The sequence below is a fragment of the Typopeltis vanoorti genome, chromosome 15, assembly GCF_054136105.1.
Source record: "Typopeltis vanoorti isolate ZY-2024b chromosome 15, IOZ_Tvanoo_1.0, whole genome shotgun sequence".
NCBI lineage: Eukaryota > Metazoa > Arthropoda > Arachnida > Uropygi > Thelyphonidae > Typopeltis > Typopeltis vanoorti.
The window spans coordinates 42705439-42730859 of NC_143563.1; the positions used below are offsets into that span (position 1 = coordinate 42705439).

At 34.7% G+C, this 25421-nt stretch overlaps 1 protein-coding gene across 1 annotated transcript in view; it reads left to right on the forward strand.

Annotated features, from left to right (window-relative positions):
• The window catches only part of LOC150098704 (BSD domain-containing protein 1-like), a 103744-nt gene that overhangs the window by 59314 nt on the left and 19009 nt on the right, over nt 1-25421 (forward strand). Inside the window, exons 5-6 of the mRNA XM_090405154.1 lie at nt 11399-11569; nt 17429-17570. Of these exons, the coding sequence (XP_090261280.1) occupies nt 11399-11569; nt 17429-17570 (313 nt within the window). The remainder of the gene's footprint in view (nt 1-11398; nt 11570-17428; nt 17571-25421) is intronic.

A 25421-nucleotide genomic window follows, 5' to 3' on the forward strand; every position in this document is an offset into this window, starting at 1 on the left:
TTGTGTATCTTAGTGCATCTGTTTGTGTGTTTTTGGTGTTTATAATTTATAATTTGATAAAATACGTTACTAGTAAGTATGGCTCCAGTACGAAGGAAAATGGAGGCCAGTAATGATGGTTCGCCACCTTCTTTGAAGAACGGTAATGTAAAGGAGATGATTCAGTGTACTATCTGCGAAATGTACGCTTTGCAGAGTGTGGTTAGATGATAATAAAGGAGTGAATGTGTGTAGAAAATGTAGGGAGAATGAGGAATTGAAGTGTATTTCGGATCGTGAGTGTGATATTTTTGTCAAACTTCAGAATGAAGAAAATAGGGGTATGACAAGAAACGGCGAGGTTGTACCAGAGAATTGTGAGAGTGTGAATGATAGTATTAATGGTTTTACAGAGAATAAAAAAGATGAGATAGATGCAATGAGTGAGATCGCGTTGTTGAATGATGCGATACAAAGGGCAAAACAGCAGCTAGAGCATATGAGCAAAAGTCGACTGATTGAACCAGCCAATAATAAAAAGTATGACAGGAAAAATAGGCATATGAGTGTGAACATGAACAAAATGAAGGATAGAGTGCTGTATGGAGACTCGTTAGTACGAGGTGTGTTAGTAGAGGATTTGACAAAATCGTACCAACCTTGTGCGACCATAAAGGATGTAACTGAGTCTATTAGAGAGCAAAAGGAAAGGGTGAAAGAAATGATTGTTGCTGCAGGTACGAATGATTTGAAAGGAGATAAAATGGAAATGATAGAAGACCTGAATGAATTGTTTGAGGTAGCAAAAGAAAAGAGTGAGAGAGTTAGAATGATTAGTCTTTTGCCACGGTATGACAGTGAAATGTTTAAAAGGAGGGCCATAATTGCGAATGACTTTATGCGTGGGTTATGTACGACGAGTGGTGTGAAATTTGTGGATGTGTGGAGCGAGTTTGATGGGTGAAAGGATCTATATAAGATGGATGGCTTGCATTTGAATGGTTATCGTGTAAGGAGACTTGAGAAAGTGTTGCTGAATGTAGTGGATGTGCAAATTCAGGGAAACTAGATTTATTAAGCGGGGAGAGGGTAGATATACAGTCCTTAGGGAGGCAGTTGAATGCATGAATGAATATAATATGCCCGAGCGAATAAGGACAACAAATCAGAGTGGGATAGTTAATATAAGGCATCAAGGTAGGGTTGGGGCTAATGGGGGTCTTAAATTCATGTACACTAATGCTAGGAGTATTAGGAACAAGAAGAAAGAGTTTTTGGCCATGGTTGGCACTTACAGACCACAGGTTATTGGTATTAGTGAATCATGGCTGACTGTAGATGATATAGCTAGTGGGATTGAATGTGATGGATATAGTGTGTTTAGGAATGACAGGGAGAATAAAAAGGGGGGGGGAGTATTATTGATGATAGCTGATGAGCCACAGCCAAGGAGAATAGAAGTTGAATTGCAGGATAGAGAAAAGAGCACATTTGAGGCCATTTGGTGTGAGATTGTGGCTAGCAGAACTAAATATACAATTGGGTGCTGCTATAGACCAGGTGATGGAAAAGATGGTGGTGACAGTATGCACAAGCAAATAGAAGAAATGAGTGGAAGGAGGGTAATTATTATGGGAGATTTCAACTATGGTCACATTGATTGGAGTGAGGAGAGGACACACGGGAGGGAGGAAGGAATTGGATTTTATGCGGTTATTAAGGGATAACTATCTGCGACAGCATGTAATGGAAAATACTAGGGGTCAGAGAGTGCTTGACCTAGTAATTACATCTGAGGATTTGGCTGTAACAAATATGACCACATTGCCACCAATTGGTGAGAGTGATCATAGGGTCTTGACTTGGGAGGTGGCTAAAGGTGTGGAATTTTCAATTAAGACAGGGTACATGTGGAATTATCGGGCTGGAAAGTATGACAAGCTTAGGAGTTTGATTGGTTCAGTGCCATGGCATGTACAACTGCAAGGACTAGAAGTTGATAGTACATGGGAGGCAGTTAAGAAGTATTTGCATGAAGCAGTGGCTGACTGTATACCTAGAGTCCGAATAATAAATCAAGTAGGGGTTAAATGGATGAATAACACCATTAAGCTTGAGCTGCAAAAAAAGAAACAACTATGGAGGGAATTTAAGGAGAAAGGTGACCGGCAGGCACACGAACGGTATAAAGTGCAGGCCAGAAGGGTAACGAGTGTGGTAAGAAAAGCAAAAAAGGATTACGAAAGAACATTGGCCATGCAGGCTAAAGACAATCCTGAACAGTTTTTTCGATATGTTGCAAGTAGAAGAAAAAATGTATATGGCAGAATGATTTTAAAGAATGCCGATGGTAGGGAGGTAACTGAATCAGTTGATATAGTTGAATTACTGAGCGAGCACTTTGCAAGAGTATATCATCCAGGTGGTGACATTGCAGAAATGAATGAACCAAAAGTTTATACGGGAATTGTGGTGAATGAGGTGGAGGTGAGTTGTCTATTACAAAACCTCAATATCAATAGATCTTGTGGGATTGGATGGTATACCAGCTCGTGTCGTATGTGAAGCGGCTGAAGAATTGTCAGTACCCTTGACCATTCTGTTTAATCTGAGTCTCGGGTCTGGGTTAGTCCCGAGGGGGTGGAAAGAGGGGAAAATAGTTCCACTGCATAAAGGAGGTTCCAAGACTGCTGTTGTAAATTACCGACCGATTAGCATATCAGGAATCGTTGTCAAGGTCTTAGAGAAATCAGTCAAGAAAAGAATACAGGATTGGATAGATGAAAATGGGATATTGTATGGGGGACAACATGGTTTTGTGAAGGGTAGATCATGCCTCAGTAATTTGCTCACGTTTTATAACACAGTAATGACTGAACTGGATAAGGGTAATGGGTTTACAGTGATTCTACTGGACCTTGCCAAAGCCTTTAATAGGATACCACATGGAACTCTAATGAGTAAACTGGAGCAGATGGGGATGGATATAGGGTTGGTGAGATGGATAGGAGCGTGGTTTATTCAGGAGTGGAGTCCAAAAGACGGCTTGTGACTAGTGGTGTGCCACAGGATTCTGTTCTTGGACCACTACTTTTCAATTTGTTCATTAACGATATAGGAAAGGATCTGAGAGGAAGTGTTCACTTGTTTGCTGATGATGAAAAGTTGGGTAGAGCAATTGTGAGTGCACAGGATGTCAAAATTTTGCAGGATAATTTGGATAGTTTGGAGTACTGGGCTAAGGAAAATGGATGTCAATTTAATGTGGCAAAATGTAAGGTTATGCATTTTGAAGTGAAAAGATTAGCATTCTCTTTAGCCATGCAGGCTAAAGAGAATCCTAAACAGTTTTTTAGATATAACAAGTAAAAGGAAAAATGTACATGGCAGAATGATTTTAAAGAATGTCAATGGTAGGGCAGAGCAATTGTGATAGGGAGGTAACTGAATCAGTTGATATAGTTGAGTTACTGAGTGAGCACTTTGCAAGTATATATCAACCTGGTCATGACATTGCAGAAACGAATAAACCAGTAGATTATACGGGAATTGTGGTGAATGAAGTGGAGGTGAGTAGTCTATTGCATAACCTCAATGTCAATACATCCGTGGGATTGGATGGTATACCAGCTCGTGTCGTACGAGAAGCAGCTAAAGAATTGTCAGTACCCTTGACCATTTTGTTTAATTTGAGTCTCGGATCTGGGTTAGTCCCGAGGGGGTGGAAAGAGGGGAAAATAGTTCCACTGCATAAAGGTGATTCCAAGACTGCTGTTGTAAATTACCGACCGATTAGCATATCAGGAATCATTGTCAAGAGCCCTGCAGCACACCACTTGTGACTAGTGGTGTGCTGCAGGGCTCTGTTCTTGGACCACTGCTTTTCAATTTGTTCATCAATGATATAGGAAAGGATTTGAGAGGAAGTGTTCACTTGTTTGCTGATGATGCAAAGTTGGGTAGAGCAAATGTGAGTGCACAGGATGTCAAAATTTTACAGGATGATTTGGACAGTTTGGAGGACTGGGCTAGGAAAAATGGATGTCAATTTAATGTGGCAAAGTGTAAGGTTATGCACTTTGGGGTGAAAAGAATAGCAGCAGCATATCGCATTGGTGGAACCGTACTCCAGGAGATTGATGAGGCCAGGGATTTGGGAGTGTTGGTGGATAGGGAATTGAAGTTTTAGGGGGCACATTGCGAAAGTGACTAAATCAACTCATCAAATCACTTGGCTTCTGAAAAATACTTTAACATGCGGAGACAAACAAGTTGTTGTTCCTTTGTATCGAGCCTTGATAAGACCCCATCTGGACTACTGTGCCCAGTTATGGGCACCAGGGTTTCTTCGTGATGGGGAGGAAGTGGAGAGGATCCAGAGTCAAGTGACCAAGATAATAGCAGGTCTGTGGAATGAACCTTATGAGAATAGGTTGAAGATTTGTGGGTTGCAGAGATTGGACGATAGGCGAAGGATGGGTGATATGATTGAGACATTCAAATTATTGAAAGGTTTCTATAAGATTGATCCAGAAGATTTTTTTTGAAAATATGACTGGTGGTGGGAGGACTAGGGGCCATGCATGGAAGCTGGGCAAGAGCGTGGTTGACAAGGGTGTTAGAGCTAGGTTTTTTACTTGGAGAGTGGTGAATGAGTGGAATAAGCTTCCAGTCTGTTGTGGGTGCTACGACCGTGAATGAGTTCAAGGCAAGGTATGATAGATACTGTGTCAATGTCGAATAGTTGTTCTTGACATGATGTTAGGTTAGGGCTTCCCTCGATGAGTCTGTCGACTCCTTGGAGTTGCCCGGAATAATAATAATTTATGTTGTGTCCCTACCTACGATTAATAAACTTTCTTTTATCATTTCATGTGAATCTCTACTAATCTTTATTCAAAACTTAACCATGTACGAGATATTACAAAATTCAAATATTTAAGCTTTTTCTCCCCTTAGTATCCTTAATATTTATATCATACCGTGCCTTTCAGGACATTTAGTTTAAGATATATAATTCAAAAACAAGGAGCAATCACAAAAATATATCTGAGTGTGAAACTATTATGCAGTCGTGACCCTTTATCTCGTAACTTAACACATTAATTTCCCACATGATTAGGTTCATACGTTTTTTCAAGTGGCGCATTAGACAGAAATTTCAGACAACTGTGTTATCAATGAACAAATGTTTATTTAAAATCTTAAACATGGTACAATTCAATTTCTATTATATAAAACACAATTCAATACTAAGAATAAAATTACAAAATTACACAAGCAAAATACAAATACTAGGGCAAAATCTTATATGGGAATTTGTGATCATGCCATCATAACAGATTTTATACATATAAATATATACATATAATCCTGGAACAAATTTACACTTTACCTAACCTTATACTAGTCAGAATGCTCTATATTGCTATAATACCATGGTCATTTATATTTATATTCAGCTTACCTTATCTAAGTTACAAAACAAATCAGTATATGTTAAACTATCCTTTCGCTATGCCCATACCTACATTTGATCTTTAAGACGCTCTCATATGAAATACCATGCGCATACATAAATCTCTAGCACTTGAATGCTTATCAAATAAAACAAACTAGTTTACTCTCATTCTACTCTGACTTGTACCAAAGTTCTAGTTTATCTTCAACTGTTCAGTAATTAACAATGATTGCAACTATATGCGATTTCAATTGATACAAGATCTTACAGTACCTTTCTAGGACAAACCCTGGTTTTCATGATCTATTCCTTTTGTGCTTGAATTAAAGACACACATAGTATCTCCTATATTATCACTATGGAACTAATCATCTGGGCACGAACTTCTGTATGGATTTTCTTTCCCTTTTTTACGAGTACTGGATGATGAAATACATAGACAATTTCTTCCTTCTTGTAACTATACGGCTTCATCGTCTCTTGCAATAGGAATACGGAATTGAATTCCCGCACACACTGTGTTTCCTTGTTGTGTCAGATGGAAATAACTCCTACGCCTTCACTCAGGAAAACCGCGTGTGACCTATATGAAAATTTCGTGAAGAAACTCTGAGGGAAAAAAAAGCCTTGGGGGGGGGGGGGTTCCTAACCCCTTTATCTGCATGGCCCCTATCGGCACTCTCTTCAATTTTTTTCTCCCCCCCCCCTTACTGGAGTTGATCCTACTCACCAATTAAAGTGGCATTTTTCTGCCAAAAACATGCTACGGTTCCTGTGCACGCAACTCTCATGTAACGACATCTCACTTCGGGAATTGACCTTGAGCGATTGCCATTGTTTTAAGCTAGCCTCTATACTAAATTAATCCCCTTTTTAGAATTTACTTGAATATTTTAATCTCCTTTTTCCAAGTCTTAAACTAGTCTCTCGCATACAAATTCTTATCACTAATCTTCTTTGTCTTACTTAACCTATTTTTTCCATATCCTTTTTTTTTTTTTTTTTGTAATAAGATTCCCTTTTTTATTATTTAGTTAAATAAACAATTTCTGATATAATTATTTTACTTGGATGCAAGCATATTTTCTGTCTTTAAATATTTTGTATTAGCAACTTACATAGGATTTTATATTTTTATTTTTTTGTTACACCATGATAACTGAAATTTTTACATTCTTGGTTATCAGGGTGTAACAACGTGCATATCTTCATATGCACATCATAGAAGCTGCGTTAAACAAACGATTACCTTGAATAAAAATACAAAGCTCTGCCACATCAGCAATGTCAGTGCTTTCATCAATCATCATCATGATACGTATCAAAGATTTAGGCCTAGTATGGCCTGTTCCAGCCTTAGAAGTCATCGTTGAATCGTTTAAGAGGACGTCCTGGTTTTCTTTTTCCTAATGGCTTGTATTTTAAGGCTTGTTTTGGTAATCTTTCTGTTTTCATTCTTTGAACGTGTTCCATCCATCTATGTTTATATTTTTTAATTTTTTCAATTACTGGTTCTTGGTTTAATTCTTTCATAATATCTTCGTTTCTTTTGTGATCAAATAGGGTATGTATACTTTGCAGTTTTTCTCATAAACTTCATTTCTGCTGTTGTTAATCTTTGTTTGTCTTTTTGTTTTATTGTCCAGATTTCGCTTCCATACATTAAGACCGGTAGGGCTAATGTATTGTATACTTTTAGCCTGGTTTGTTTTTGAACTAGGTTTGGTTTAAATATAGAGTTAATTACTCCTGTTATTTTTAAATATTATGCAATTTTTATGTTTATATCTTTTTCATTTTCATAAGTGATCATACATCCTAGGTAGTTAAATGAATTCACCTGTTCTAAGATCTTGTTATCTAATACTATTTTAGTTCTTGCTGGATCTTGTCCTTTAAAGGCCATAGTTTTTGATTTTTCCGTTGATATTATCATACCATAATCTTTGGATATCTCATTTAGATTTAAAATAGCTTTCTGTAAGTTATCTTCAGAATTTGTAATTATTATTTGGTCGTCTGCAAAGAGGAGAGTGTTTAAGTTAACTGTAGGTGAAAGTTTAATTCCTTGATGTAAATTTTTACTCCATTTTATTATTATTTCATTTAAGTAGATATTAAAAAGAGTTGCTGAGAGGGGACATCCCTGTCGGACCCCTTGGTTTATCTCTCTTGTATATGATAGCTCATGATTTAATCTTATTTGTATTTGATTATTTTCATATATACTTGTGACAGCTTTTAGGATATTATTTGGTATTTGTCTTTCTTTTAATATGTTTCTTTTAACTTTGTCAAATGCTTTTTCAAAGTCAATAAATGCAATATGTGTTTCTAAATTATATTCTCTTCTTTTCTCTATTATTAATTTTAGGCAGAAGGCTGGGTCTATACATGATCGTCCTTTTCTAAATCCATTTTGTACCTCTAGAATAAAGTTTTCGGAATATTTCATTAGTTTGTTATTTAATATTCTGCTGTATATTTTGTAACATGAATTTAGTATACTGATACCTCTATAGTTTTTAGGGTCATCTCTATTACCTTTCTTAAAGATAGGAAGCTTTCATCAATGGCAATGGAAATGCAAGAAAAGAATGAGCTTTATTCTTAAGTTGCAAGTTTAAGTTTTCAGAGGTATCCATGATACGTTCTGAAGTAATATTCCTTGATAATGATATATCTGAAAATTATTGCCATTTTTCAGAACAAACTATCTCTAAAGCCTTTTAAAAACTGACTGATTCTCTTAATTGAGTGCATAGTTTAACAATTTTTTCTTTGCAAATCTTTCCACTATAATCTTTAAATTCCTTTTCATGATTAGTTTTATTATGTCATTACACATTGTACACTTTAGCAACAGAAATTTGCTTATTGCAAATCAAGCAGATCAGTTTATCATTCAATTCGACAAAAAATATAAATCTGTCCATATTTTTGACTATTCTACATTCAATATCAACTTTGCTTTGCTTTGGTATAATGGGGTTAGGTATATATAAAATTTTTACATAAAATAATTTGTAAAACTAAAATTATCTTTATACACACACACATATACTTTTTTAATGCAGCTTTGTTAGTGTGTTCATTCTGTGGCGTAAACAAAGCTCCGCAGCAAAAGGTTAAGCTTTAACAAGTTTATCTTTAACCCTTAACCATTAAGGGTTAAACATAAACTGTTTTATGACCTCTATAAGTATATATTAACAGAATAATTTAAAATTAAAAAATAATAATAATAAAATAATTTTTTTATATAAAATTGAGCCGCAGGCCATATCGAACATGACCGTGGATCGAATCTGGCCCTTAGGCCAAAACTGACACCCTTGGATCCAAAAGTGTCAGTTTTGATGTGCATTAAAATTGCTTCTACTATATCCATATCTATTCTAATATATCCATATTAGAATAGATAGAGAACATATCAACACAGTGATGACATTTTCAATGTCAAGTTCTTTCCTGATATCTTCATTTTTAATATGATATTGCCATTAATGCCATCTCTTCACTTCCCTAATCTTTCTCAGGACTCTCATATCTGTGGTCTCTAATCTTTGGTCAAATGTTTTATTTCTAACCCAGCTCTCAGGATCCATAAGTTAAAATTGGTTTGAACACCATTTTTAACTTATGGATCCTGATATACAGCTAATTTAATCTAATCTAATATTGTATACAGCTAATTTAGTGTTTTGACTAATTTCTCTTTTATTCCATATAAATTTATTCAGTTAACTTCCTACCATACTGGCTTTGTTGATTCTGTTGTCTATTTCTATATTTAATTTACCATCTTCATTAAAAATCATGCCTAAGTAGCTGAAATGTTTTACTTGTTCTATAGGTTCGCTATTCACGATGCAGTTGATATTTTCAATGTTTCTGCCTTTTTTCATTGTCTTTGTCTTGTTATTGCTGATTTTTATACCAAATTTATTACAACAGTTATTCAATTTAGTCAGGAAATTTTGCAGACTTGTACTGAACTTATTTAAAAGTATATCATCTGCATAAAGTAAAGAGCTGAGATTAACATCTTCAATTTTGATATCAGGTTTAATACTGCTTTCCTTCATAATGTGATATATATAGATGACAAATGACAATTGAGATAATGCACATCCTTGTCACACACCTGACTTAATGTCAAACCATCTTCCTGTACCTCCTTCAGTTCTAACTGCTGATTTACAACTCAAATAGAGAATTCGTATTGCTTGATGTAATGACTCATTTATATCATATAACTGGAGCATTTTGAAGAGCACCTTTTCTTGGCACCTTTTTCACATGCCTTTTCCAGATTTACAAAATGTAAATGCAGATGCTTGTTATATTCCCATGAGTTCTCAATTATTTGTCTTAAAACAAAAATCTGATCTTGACAACCTTTGTTTGGGCTGAATCCAGCTTGTTTTTCTTCAGTCTTCTCCTCCACAATTTTTCTTAGCAGTTTCTCAAGAATATTTGTATAAATCTTTCCAGGAAAACTCAGTAGAGAAATTCCTCTGTAATTTTCACATTCAGCTTTATTCCCTTTTTTTTATGGATGGGTACTATCAGCGCTCTACTCCAGTCATCTGGAATTCGACCCTCTGACCAGGCCTTCTGAATTCAGAAGGCCTGAATTTTAAAACCTCCATATATTAGCATTTCTGTCAAATATCTACTCTAGCTACCTTTCCACATATCAGATTTGTGATCAAGTACAGATATATATTCCAGATGACATTTCTGTTGAGTGTCATCTATCACCATGCTGTCACTGCTAGTTTCATTTAGTAATCTTTCAAATTAATTACTCTATACATCAAGAATATCTTTATCCTCAGTTTTCATGTCTCCTCTATCATCTCTAATTCCTTTTAAAGCTCTTTCCTCCATTTCTGAGCTTTACAATACCCCCCCCCAGAATATTTTACCACCTTCCTGATATTTATTTTCATTGTTCTTACCAAAGTCTTCCCATGACTTTTGTTTAACTAATTTTACACAATGCTTTGCTTTCTTACATTTTTCTCTGTATTCCCTAAGAGCACGAGGTGACTTTGCTTGCCAGGAGCTTTCGATGTGCTTTCTTCTTTTCCTTGACTACGTCTTTAACCTCCTGAGTCCACCATGGAGTTCTGATTTTTCTATTCTTGCAAATTACCTTACCACATGCCTCTCTGGCTCAATCAGTCAAAGTTTTCTTTAGGATTTTCCACCGAATCTTCAAGATTTGGTTCTAGTTTTCAAACTCTTTCAGTTTTTCTTGAATAATATTTGTGTATTTTAGTCTACAGTTTACATCCGATTGCTGTTCAACTTCAATTCATTTCAAAACTTTCTTACACGCTCTTCTTTTCAATATAAATTTAGTTATTTTTTATTTTTGAGTCAACAGCAAAGTTTTGATTTTTCTATCCTACCAGGGAAATATGATGAATCTGTTTAACTTCACCACATGCTTTCCTGGCTAAATCAAATCAATTTTTTCTTGTGTTTTGCCATTAGGATTATAAGGGTTGGCCATTTATTTATCCTTCCTTTAAAGTAATGTGAACGCACTAAATTAAAGCTGCCTTAAGATACTGTAGTTTATTCTTACTAGAGTGACCACTGTTATAACAAACTCACTAAACTCCCAACCAAATTCCTGAGGCATGACTAAAGAAAATTCACTATAGCAAACTGTTCCTGAGTTGCCTACACATTTCCGTGTAATAAGAGTGAGCTGCATGGGTAATTATTCTAATGATATTATTCAAATATCATTATATTTAAATATACTACTGTATTAAAGTAGAATATTAATACAAGATATTAATCATGATATTATAAGTGTTACACATGTGTGTTGAAAGAAACTTTAGGAGCGCTAGTATAAAAAAGTGTCAAAAAATAAGAATACTATTTGAATATTAAAGAAATTTTCTTCCCTCTCATTCTTTCTTCAATTATTAGAAACAGATACATACCATCTGTACAGATCCCAAAACTTTCTCACATGAGCCTCAAGCACCTCCTGAAGAGTATGAATCATGGCTTGAAAATTTTAGTTTAGAATATTGTGAAGATGAGATAACAAGGGTAATGACAGATTACAGTGATGTAAGGTTGTTATATTCAAAGCTGGTAAGTTCATTTAAGTCTGGTATATTATTTTTAATCATGTAATTTTTTATATGACAAAGTGGTAAGCTTGAATGGTTGGTGAACATGGAAATTTGGAATAATTTTACAAAATATGAGTGAACTCACAAACAGGTTTCGTAGCGATAATATTAATGTAATGGATAACAATGGTAGGTTTTGACAAAGATTGTTTATTCAGCCATAAGTTATAGTTGAATGAAATAATTTTAATGTAATTTGCCAATGCGATTATCTGCCACTTTCCCTCACAACCTGATCTGTGTGGGTGATGAACAGCAGTGGAGATAGCGTGCCCCCTAGTCTTACACCTGATTTTACATCAAACCATCCTACTACCTCCTTAATTCTAACTGCTGACTTGCAACTCAAATATAGACTATGTATTGCACAATACAGTGTCTCATTTTACACCATGTAATTATAATTTTTGAACAGCTTTTCTCTTGGTACATTATCATATTTCTTATCCATATCAAATTTATATACAGAATCTTGTTATATGTCCATTGTCAACTATATGCCTTAAAGTGAAAATGCTATCCCATCAACCTCTATTTGGCTGGAATCCAGCTTGTTCTTTGCAAAGTTTCCCTACCACAATTTCTGACCTGGAATACTGAGTAATGAAATTCACCTGTAGTTCTCACGTTTGGTTTTATTTCTCTTTTTATAGATGGATAGTATAAGCTTTATTTTAATCGTCTAGAATTCAATCCTCAGACCAGGCCTTCTGAATTATGCAGTGCTGCCACTGTAAAACTTTTAAACCTTTATATTTGAGCATTTCTGGATGCATATCATCTACTCCAGCTTTCTATCAAGAGCATTTCAGTTTCTTGATTTTTTTTTTTTTTTTTTTTACTTCATGTACTGATATGTCCTTCTTGTTGCATTTTTCTGGAGTATTTTCAACAAGTGATTCTCCCTTATTTAACACACTTGTTACCTTATCATAAAATGCAAGTAAATTGCTAAAAACAGGACCTACCCTGTACAAATCCATGCTGACCATCATAAAGAATGCTATATCCATCAACCCAATCCTGTATTCTATTCCTTACCATTCTCTCCAACACCTTGACCACAACTGCAGTTATACAGACTGGTCTATAGTTGGAGACTTCTGCCCTAGAACCATGCCTGTGGAGTGATACTATTTTGGTTTCTTTCCACTCCTTAGGAACCCTACCCACTGCAAGACTTTCATTAAATAACCAGCTCAAGGGTATAGCCAACTGTGGTGCACTTTCCTTAAGAATATGTGGTGATATATCATCCATTCCCACAGCCTTATTCTGTGGGAATATCTAACCCAACCAACAACTGATGCGCCTCCAATTCTCCTAATGCTTGCCTCTTTTATTTATATTGCACAGCATCATTTACACCAGTATAATATATGCTGATAAAGTGCTTATTCAGTAATTCCACTATATCCTTTGCAGCTGTTATTCTGCTGCCATGACTATCCACCATTGTTAACCTACCATAATTATTTCTTTCTCTTTCTTGCCATATAGCAGAATATGGCATATGTAATCTTGAGTTAACCTTGGCCTTACCAGCCAATATCCTGTCATACTGCACCTTTTCTTTCTTACCATGCTCGTCACCTTTCTAGCCTGCACTTTATGCTCTCATGGATCCGATCACCACCAACTGTCTTGTACCTCCTCCATAACATTTTCTTTTCCAGTACAGCTTGCTTAATTTCACTGTTCATCCATTTCAGTCCTCTATTTATCGCTTAATCCTTGGTTTGCAGTTATACATACCAAGGATTATTCCAACTTCCCTTCAAATTCACTCCACAGATTTACAAATTGAACCCTCTTTGCCTCACATAATTCAGCCATCTTACTATTCATTATCTCTGCTCTCCTTCTCAGTTCACTGTTGTCATATCTGGGTAACAATACGCCTATGACTATGACACTTTCATAGTATATCAAAGAACACCAGAATTTAGTCTCCTTTTTCTATTTAACTCATACCATTTTTTTCCTCAGTAGAATATTTGCAGTTGATCAGCTTTTGGTCACATTCAACAGGAAGTTTATGACACGACATGAATGTTTGATGCTTTAATGCTTTACATGACACGTTTGATGCTCTTCATGACACATAAATCAACTACCCAAATCTCTCATTGTTTGAAATTTCTTACATCCGTTCCAAGGAATTTGGAAATTTCTCTTGCCTGCATTTGCATTGCTTGGGATGTAATAGGCAATACTTTTGCTCATGTTTCAGTAACAATGTAATATGGCTTCATCTACTTATATCTTCCTTTCTTAGGTCCCATAGAATACTTAGCTTTTCTTTGCAAAAGAATATGAAACTACCATTATTTCTCCATCAATGTACATGTATAAATGCTTTAGCAATACCAAATTTATGGCTCACAGATCTGTTTCCATATTTTTCTCCATACATAATGTTTCTTTGCAGTGGCATCATAGTGTAGTATTTTAATGATATTTCAAATGGCAATTGAGGATCCAAATGTTAGTTAAACTCAACATGTGACACTCAGCTGAAGTGAGAACAGGATAAACAGATGTGTGTGTGTGTGTGTGTGTGTGTGTGTGTGTGTGTGTGTGTGTGCGCGTGTGTGCGTGTGTGTGTGTGTGTGTGTGTGTGTGTGCGCGTGTGTGCGTGTTCTGCTCATTATAACAACTATTGCATGACAGCCCCTCCTCCCCAACAATCACTCCTCCTCCTCCTTCCCACATGATGATTTACCATGTTGATCCTGCTCTACAGCTGTTATTTTACTTTGCATTGTTTTGCATAGAAAGTAACTTTGGATATGTTCATTCCGTGTCAGGACAAAATTACACAAACAAAAAATTGCACATAGATAAAAATACACTAAGAAAAAAATTAAAAGGAAAAAATACACAAGTAAGAAATTACTTGTGTATTTACACAAGTAATTTCGAAATTAAGAAATTAAACAAAATATTACACATAGATAAAAATACACTAAGAAAAAAATTAAAAGGAAAAATAGGAAAATATTTACACATGTAATTTCGAAATTATGAAATTAAGAAATTACACAGGGAAGAAAAAACAAAGAAAAAATTACACAAACAAAAAATTGCACATATATAAAAATATACTAAGAAAAAAATTAAAAGGAAAAAATACACAAGTAAGAAATTACAAATAAAATAAAATTTACCAAAAATTGTACAAAATTTATAACCAGCAAGGGTTAAATCACGATTGTAGATTTGGGCAAGGGGATTAGGGAGGTGGTTGAGTTGGAAACTCAAAATGATGTAGTGATTAGCAACTCTAATTAGTACTTACCTCAGATTTACAAGGAATAATTTCCTAAGGTAAAAACCAATCGACAATTGTTAATCACCATGAACTGCTGAAGAATTTCTAAGAATTGTTTGGGTGAAGGTATATAAGTAAATTTTTGTCTTACATTCTTCAATGACTCGTAATACAACTAGTGTATAATGTACGACTTAATAAATTTCGTGATTAATTTTTTAAAATTAATTTTTAATTTACTTATGGCTGATTTTGAGTACAGCGTTAGTAATAAAGATGGTCAAATTATAATTTACAAAGGATTTGAGTTTGTTCTTCACCGTGAAACTGCTATCGGAACTATTCATTGGCGTTGTGCAAAGTTTAGAACTTTACATTGTCGATCGCTGCTCCATACCAGAGACAACAAGATTATCTGTGAGTCTTCAGACCACTGTCATGTTAACAACACTTTTGAATCTGAAGCTCATCAACTTGCAAATCAAATGAAAAGAAAAATGTCGAATCCAGGCGCAATGGCTCGTGCAATTATAACTAACAGTTTATTGACTGTATCAGACGGATTAAAAGTGTGCCTACCGAAGAAGAGCTCCATGACGAGGCGATTAAATAGATCCAAAGCTAAAACAATCAGAAACGTTCCATCAAATCCAGATAACAAAAATTTTGAAATACCAGAGAAGTACTCTAAATGGATTATTCATGATTCCGGGGCAGAAGATCCAGAACGTATAATACTAATTGGTCACAAGACTCTTCTAGATCAACTTGTAATTAACGATTTTTTGCTAGCAGATGGTACATTTTAAAGTGGTTCCAGAAATATATTATCAGTTATACAGTATCCATGTCCAATATGATCCAGGCATCGCTTTTCCTTGTCTACCGGCTCTTCTACCAGGGAAAAAGGAAGAAATATACGTGAAGATGCTGAACATGTTACTGGAGAAAATTCCTCAAGCTTGACCATAAAAAATTTTGACCGATTTTGAAACAGCAGCAATGAATGATTTCCGTACCGTGTTTGAAAACATCGAAATTGGTGGCTGCTTTTTCCACTTATCACAATCTTTTATACGCAAAGTAAATGAATGTGGACTAAAATTTCTGTATGAATCCAATTAGTCATTTGCAGTACACATTAAAATGTTACAATCACTTGCACTTTTACCAGTAGAAGTGTTAGAAACATTTTTAGAAGTTGCTGATCTGTTTTCTAATTTAGATGAATATAATGAACAAATCGAGCAAGTTCTCCTTTACTTCGAACATACATATGTTTGTGGTTGACAGCTCAGGAACGGCACTTATAGCTCTATTCAATATTTCTACTTGGAACCATAGATACCCTGCAGCCAACTGTATAACTAGAACTACAAATTGTATCGAAGAATGGCACTATGGACTTCAGTCGCTCTTTCAGTGTTCCCATCCAACTGTTTGGAAATTTTTGGATAACATTGTTAAAGAATTTTCTTTACAATATACAAACTATTTGCAACGAAACCCAGGATGTTGTAGGTACATTTCATTAAAATAACGTATTTCAAATATTGTACAAAATTACAACTCTAATAGACGATTGAATTTTTTACGTTGTATAGCTTATATGACTTAAGTGTTTCTTGTTTATTATATTTTAAAATAAAAGTAATTTTTGCAATATTAAGAAAGTTTATGTGTTTAATTTGACAACAAAATACCAATAATATTTTAATCAAATTAAAGTCAACAGGTGGGTCTTATAAAGTATTACAAAATTAACGGAACTCTTATCTGAAAATAAATATAAAATTCATCATAAAAATTTTAAAACTCTAAAGTAAAAAACTTCGGTGTGAATATTCAAATTTGTGTAATTTTTTCTTAGTGTATTTTTATCTATATGTAATTTTTTCCCTGTGTAATTTTGGCAGTGTAATTTTAACATGTAACCATTCATTCATGGAGGATCATAGGTCTCAAGTGTTACAAAATTTAAATATCTGACGATTTTATCTCCTGATTAATTGGTTTCACTTAATGTTTTTCTGAAAATTGATCTGTCTTAAACAGATATGACAGTTTTTATCCCTGCTCAGGTTTTTCCTATCAGATAAACCAGTCTGTGAACACTTTAGCAAACTATTAGCACATAGAGCTACCACCTACTTAGTCCTGTTGTGATTGGGTTTCAGTGTTAATGAAAGTATAAGGATTTAAATATGATGATAACTATTCTTGTTTTAATACATCTGATTATCAAGCTAGAGAAATCCTTAAATAACCAAGGTTTTAACTACAGTTTCTGATTTAAAAAAAAAAAAAGAAAAAAAAAAAGATATGCCTGATTGAAAAATTGTGCAAACAACTTATCATGTATTTACACAATATCCCACAGTTAAATAATAATTTGTTAATCACATTAATATTTCTTATCAGCTGCAGGTATAGCATGCATCATTTTCATAATATTAGCAAAATTTCTATTATAGTAGTTTACCCACAAATAAATAGTAAAATAAAATAAAAAATAAAAATTATCTATTTTCCCTACCCTTGAAGGTTCCTCTGTCAGTATCTCACCTGGAATTTTGGCAGCGGTACTTTTTTAGAGTTCACCAGCTCAAACAAAAAGAAGATAAAATAACTGAAATCTTACACAGAGTAGACAAATTTTCAGAAAATGAAATATCCTGGGATGAAGGTGAGGATCTTAATACAGTAGAATTTTAAAAACAAATCAATTAGATGTGTGAATTATTCAGTTAATTACTTCTGTAGTGGTAATATAGTTTCTTTAATTCATATCAGATCATATCATAATATTACTTGTTGTATATCACAAACTGTATATCAAATATAATATATTTATTATGTTTTTGTTTTTCATTTTATTTGCATTGCTCTCCGTTCCTTAAATTGCAGTCTTAAGAAATTTATGTTGTATTTGAAATGCAGCATAAACTATTAAAATATATCGCATTAGCAAGCTGGTCAAGATTCTTTCAAAAGAATGAACCCATCTTTGAGTACATTCCAATTTTATCATGAGGCTAATATATTTAGACTAAATAAGCTCTCATACTTTCTTGTCTAAATTTATCAACATAAAAATGTTCAATATATATTGGACTATTACACGTACAGTCATTCAATGTCTGTAAAGACAATCAGAACCAAAAAAGTAAAAATTAAATAAAATAAATTGATTGATGAATCCACATATTAAAGAAATCAGTTTTTTGTGGAAAGGTATTTGTCAGACATACTTTGTCTTGCATAACACTAAACCAAGAAAAGATATTCTTCACAGCATGCAGAAGAATCATTGTAGAATAGTGTGAAACAAAATTCCCAGAACATGTAAATATTTCCTCACAAGAGATTCCGTTATAGGGAAGACAGTGCTGTTCATGCAGATTAATAATGCATATTTGTAGAATTATTCAGGTTAGCTTAGAAATGTTTATAACTAACATATTAGAAATATTGCTCAAGAATTTACCAAAATTATATAGAATATTCATGGCACACAGCAAGTCATAGTTTTCACAATTCTTTCAGGAAAATAATCCATAAAACAAATTTATATATATATATATTTTTTCTTGTATGTTTCTCCCATCCTAACGGTTATTTGAACTAATATATGTGCAACCAGTTGATAAAGGGGTATTCTGAGTGAAATCATGGAGGGGGGGGGTATTTTATCATCCTGTCCTTTAGATGGGAAATTTTTTTTTAGGTTTTTACTTGCATTCAGTAAATTATCAGTGGTTGTTTTTACTTGTCAGATCCACAAAATTTTTCCAATCTCTGCTTTTTAACTGGGGTGCTTAAAGGTCAAAGCTGTATAACTGAGAGGAGACCTCCACATAGCCTTTAAAGGAATACGGAGAACCGACAAGACTTCTGACTTAATGTCCAATCCTCACCTTCTCGTGGTGCACTGTGTTGGGTATCTACCTGGATGCTGAACGAATGAGGATGGGCTGGCAATTTGAGATTTAGCCGACCAAATTGTATTCTTATTGGCTTAAACCGAAATACAAAATCATGGTACAACATGACAAAATTTCATGCCGCTTGAGTCTCGCCCGATTAAACAAGGCACCCGTTCTTTTCGCCAGGGAACCAGGGCAAACAGCAAAAAGTCAGCTACTGGAACAAACCCTAAAACACACCCCAACTCAATATCACCAGAGTTGAAGATTGGTACTATCAACATAAGAAGCCTGAATGGGCAAAGAAATGGAGCTAGCTGAAGAATTAGATAAGTACCAGATTGATATAATAGGGGTGACTGAAACAAAAAAGACAAAAACTGGTGAGACCTTTCTGAGCAATAAATACAAAATGTTATATTCAGGCAATGACAATCAAGGAAAAGGAGTAGCCATAGTATTCAACACTAAATACGAAGCTAATCTTCTTGAATAGCAAATAGTCTCAAGTAGAGTGATATGGGCAAATATCAGAATGTGGAACTGGACAATGAGACTTATTTGTGCCTATGGTCCCACAGAAAGCTCTACTAAGGTAGAAGTGCAAGAATTTTTTGAGGCTCTAGAGGAAGCTATTGACACAGTGAAAAAAGAAAAGTTGGTCTTTGTTGGAGATCTAAATAGCAGAGTAGGAAGTGTTTGTAAGACATACAAAAATATTTTGGGAAAATTTGGAGAAAAGAGCGAAGCTATATAATAATTGCAAATACCTGTTGGATTTCTGCTCAGGACATGCACTTTTTTATTACTAACACTGTTCCAACATAAAAATGTGCACAAATTCACATGGAGAGAAGAGACAAGGAATAAGAAAAGTCTCATTGACTATGTTATTGTTGATAGTAATGTTTTCTCCAAGGTGCAGGACACCAGAGTGTACAGAGGATTTGAAATTGGAACTGATCACTATTTAGTCTTGAGTAGGATAAAATTGAATTTCATATTGAAAAGAATAGCATGTAAGAAAGTTTTAAAGTGAATAAAAGTTGAGCAGCTCTCAGATGTGAGCTGTAGACTAAAATACACAAAGATTATTGAAGAAAAAAGGAAAGAGTTTGAGAAAAGGAACCAACCTTTGGAAATTCAGTGGCAAACCTTGAAGAAAACCATGATTGATTCAGCCAGAGAGGCACGTGAGGTTGTCTGCAAGCATAGAAAAATCAGAACTCCATGGTGGACACAAGAAGTAAAAGATGCAGTGAAGATAAAGAAGATCGCATATCAAAAGTTCCTGGCAAATAAGTCAGCTTGTGCTCTTAGAGAATACAGAGACAAATGTAAGAAAGCTAAACACTGTGTAAAACTAGCTAAACAAAAGTCATTGGAGGACTTTGGCAATAACATAGAAAATAAATATCAAGAAGTTGGCAAAATATTCTAGAGGTTGTTGAAGAAGCTCAGAAATGGAGGAAAGAGTGCTGTAAAAGGAATTAGAGATGATAAAGGTGACATGAAAACAGGAGAAAAAGATATTCTTGAAGTATGGAGTAATTACTTCGAAAAATTGCTAAATGAAACAAGCAGTGATAGCACAGTGGTAAAAAATACTCAACCAGGCATACAGTCAGGAATACATATTCATATTTGATGTAGAAAAAGCCATCAAAGGCTTCAAATGTGGAAATCTTATAGTGGCTGCACTGTATAGTTCAGAAAGCCTGGCCAGAGGGACGAATTCCCGATGATTGGAGTAGAGCTCTTATAGTACCCATATATAAAAAGGGAAATAAAACTGAATGTGAGAATTACAGAGGTATTTCCCTACTGAGTGTTCCTAGCAAGATCTATGCAAGTATACTTGAGAAACGGTTGAGAAGAATTGTGGAAGAAAAGCTTGGTGAAGAACAAGCTGGATTCAGGCCAAATAGAAGCTGTCAGGATCAGATCTTCACTTTACGACAAATAGTCGAGAAAGCATGGGAATATAACAAAGATCTGTATTTAAGTTTTGTCGATTTGGGAAAGGCATATGACAAGGTGCCAAGAGAGAAGCTATTCAATACGCTGCGGTTATATGGTGTCAATGGGGCATTATATCAAGCAATACTTAGTCTTTATTTGAGTTGTAAGTCAGCAGTTAGAATTGAAGGAAGTACAGGAAGATGGTTTAATGTTAAATCTGGTGTGAGACAAGGATGTACATTATCCTCTCTGTTATTCATTATCTATATGGATCACATTATGAAGGAATGTGGTATTAAACCTGATATCAAAATTGGAGATGTTAATGTCAGCTCTTTGCTTTATGCGGAATTATGTTATACTTCTAAATAAATCCGCTACAAGTCTGCAAGATTCTCTGACTAAATTGAATAGCTGTTGTAATAGATATGGTATGAAGGTCAGCAATAAAAAGACAAAGACAATGAAAATAGGCAGAATCATTGAAAATGTCAACTGTGTTGTGAATGGAGAACCTGTGGAACAAGTAAAACATTTCAGCTACTTAGGCATGATTTTTACTGAAGATGGTAAATTAAATATAGAAATAGACAACAGAATCAGCAAAGCTGGTATGGTGGGAAGTCAATTGAATAATTCATATGGAATAAGAGAGAAATTAGTCGGAACACTAAATTAGCTGTATACAAGACAGTGTTCAAACCAGTTTTAACTTATGGATCTGAGAGCTGGGTCAGAAGGAAAAAATACTTGACCAAAGACTAGACACCGCAGATATGAGAGTCCTGAGAAAGATTAGAGGCGTGAACAGATGGCATCAATGGCAATATCATATTAAAAATGAGGATATTAGGAAAGAACTTGACATTGTCAGCATCCAGGAATGCGTTAGCAGAGCTAATCTCAGGTGGTATGGTCACTTAAATAGAATGGGAAAAGAAAGATTAGCAAAACAAGTGTTCTCTGCCAGGTTGGCAGGAAAACGACCCAGAGGAAGACCAAGATATAGGTGGATTGATACGGTACAAAGTGCCTTAGACGATAGAAATATAAGATCTGATAATGTTGGAGTCTTGACAAGTAACAGACTGATTTGGAGGAAAATTGTAGATAGGAAGTTAGTAATGATGTAATTTTTCATGTAGTACTGTCATATCCTGTACACCCCTTGAGGGTACATGGCAGGAATTTGATGATGATGATGTTGTTATACTTCTAAATAAATCTACTATAAGTCTGCAAGATTCCCTGACTAAATTGAATAACTGTTGTAATAGATAAGGTATGAAGGTTAGCAATAAAAAGACAAAGACAATGAAAATAGGCAGTATCATTGGAAATGTCAACTGCGTTGTGAATGGAGAACTTGTGGAACAAGTAAAACATTTCAGCTACTTAGGCACGATTTTTAGTGAAGGTGGTAAATTAAATATGGAAATAGACAACAGAATCAACAAAGCTGATATGGTAGGAAATTAATTGATTGGATTCATATGCAATAAGAGAAAAATTAGTCTGATCACTAAATTAGTTGTATACAAGACAGTATTCAAACCAGTTTTAACTTATGGATCTGAGAGCTGGGTCAGAAGTAAAACACTTGACCAAAGACTGGAGACCACAGATAGGAGAGTTCTGAGAAAGATTAGAGGCGTGAACAGATGGCATCAATGGCAATATCATATTAAAAACGAGTATATTAGGAAAGAACTTGACATTGTCAGCATCCAGGAATGCATTAGCAGAGCTAATCTCAGATGGTATGGTCACTTAAACAGAATGGGCGATGAAAGATTAGCAAAACAAGTGTTCTCCACCAGGTTGGCAGGAAAATATCCCAGAGGAAGACCAAGATATAGATGGGTTAATACGGTACAAAGTGCCTTAGAAGATAGAAATATAAGATCTGATAATGTTGGAGTCTTGGCAAGTAACAGACTGATTTGGAGCAAAACTGTAGATAGGGAGTTAGTAATGATTTAAATTTTTCATATAGTACTATCATATCCTGTACACCCCTTGAGGTTACAATACAGGAATTTGATGATGATGATTTTTAACTGCGATTTGAATTCTCAATGTGTGTACTTTTTGATTTCTTATATGCATTTTCAGACAAAAACATTTTTCTTCTAGAGCTGACAACTAATATGGAGGAGAACTGTTGATAGGAGATTATTAATAATGTAAACTTAATCATTTAGTATACTAATATATTATCTCAGTATAAACATGAATTCTATAAAACACTAAAATTCTCATATCAAAACTTATATGAATTGCTATTAAAATTGACAAAATCATATCCTTGGGGAAAATAAATTCCATTTAATTGGCATGTTCCAGTTATTTTTATTACCCAGCTAAGTAAATTGGTTAACATAAAACAAAATTGAAAACTTTATAACCACTTCAAAGTGACATATGAAAATTTGTGCACTTTGAAGTGGTTATAAAATTTCGTTCCATTTTAACCAATTTACTTAGCTGGGGGCGGGGGAACTAGTGCCTCACCTCTTAAATATATCCATTTTATTTTTCCAAAGGATAATGATCTTGTTAATCTTAATGAGAATATTAGTGTTTTATACAATTTCAGTTCATAACTCTTTTCTTGATTAAATTGTTGTCATGTTATAGTGGGACAGTACTACGATTTAGTTTATTACTAATCTCCTATCAACAGTTTTCCTCAAAATTAGTCTATTAATCTTTCTGATTATATTGCATCATATCTAATTTTAAAATTGGACAAGGTCCATATAACCCATAATGAACATATTAGTTTTTGCTTTAGTTATCAAAATGCTGTTCTCTTTTGAAAGTTAAATGTGACTCGCATGAAATGAAGGCCATATAACTTGCTTTCATCAAAATACAAAATTATGCAGCTTCAATTTAATTTTTAAATTGATTTCGTTTGAAATGCCTCAAAGGTGCACAGAATAAGTTAGCAGCACATTACTCAGGTCTCATCATGCAGGAGTTATATTTTCCCCAAAAAACTTGCATCTGCATTAATTCAACCTTTGTAACTTCCTGGGTCTGGCTCCTACTGATAAGACCTCAATGAAGATCAAAATGAGTCTCTGTATTGGCCCTTCCTATAATGGTAAGCAGTATACACTTCTGAAAGGAAGTGTGCCCTTTCCAATATCATTAATGTATAGATTAAACAACAATGGCCCCAGCATTAAAATCTTGGGCCCACCACTAGTCACCTTAAATCTTAAATCAGATTCACACCTACCATATGCCACTTTTTGATATGTCTGTCAGTTCTCCACGTATCCAAGTCAAGAGTATATTCCAAATCCATTTTCTCCAGTTTATGCAACAGCTTTTCATGTCATATCCTATCAGATTCCTTTGCAAAATCCAACAGTATCATAGTGTATTCATTCCCTTTATCCAACTTGGCCTTAACATTATTATAAAATATGAGCGAATTGCTAAAACATGACCTTCCTTTAGTAAACCCATACTGTTCCTTACCGAGCTTGTCTGTCTACCCATTTCTGTATGAGAGTGCTTACTAACTTCTCTAAAATCTTCACCACCATACCTGAAATATTGATAGTTTGAGAGTTATACTTGCAGTCTTTGCACTACCGGTAATGGAATTATCACACATTCTTTCCATTCCTGTGGCATCTTTCCTGCCCTAAAACTCAAATTATACAAACATGCCATGGTCTAGCCAGTTTCGCTGAACATTCCTTTAGCACACATGCTGATATCCCATCTGTTCCAATTGTTGAATTCTTATCTAGGTTATGCAACAGATCTAGAACCTTCTCCTCATCCACCTCTATCTCTTCAGCAGTACAATAGATCAGACCAGACCAGGTATGATAGAATAGATCTTGGTGAAGTGAGCACTCATTATTTGAACTACTTCATCTACTTCTGATACTAAGATACCATTTGCTTTCAGAAGTTATTCATCCACAGTCATTCTTTCTTTTACTTGTGGCATAACGGTAAAATTCTTTTGGATTGCCTTTAGCAGCCAATTTCTTTTCATACTCCAACTTGGCTTTCTGTACAATACTGGTAACTTTTCTGGCCTGAGCTTTATATATTTCCTACTCCTCTCTTATGCTCACGATATTCCTTCCACACCACCTTCTTATCTATCTCTTGTTTAATCTGAAGTGAAATAGATTGCATATTTATTTCACTCCCATTCTGTTTGTTCTTTGAACTCTAGGAACACATTCAGATATCACATCATTTAAGTATCTTTTCATCTTCCCATGCAGTTGTCAAGAATTCTGACAAAACATTGTGACAATCAAGGCTCTCTTGCCAAAGTATAAATCAATATGCTTCTGCTTGCAGGAAACATATCTGAAGCCCAGTGATGATTCTGCACTATGAAACGTAACTATCATCTGTAAGAATGGACCTACCTGTGAAGAAATTGCCATCATAGTGGGGAGCAACACTTCCTTTCACCAAGTCTCGCTTAATACTATCTTAGAGGTAGTTGCCATCTGATCCTCAGTCAGAACTCTTATAACAGCATGCTACATCAACAATTCCCCTGCAACAGATATCTCTCTGTATGACTTAGATAATCAACTTTTGACATATTGCAGTTTCACCCCCTTACTTTTAATGGGGGATTTAAAAGGAACACCACT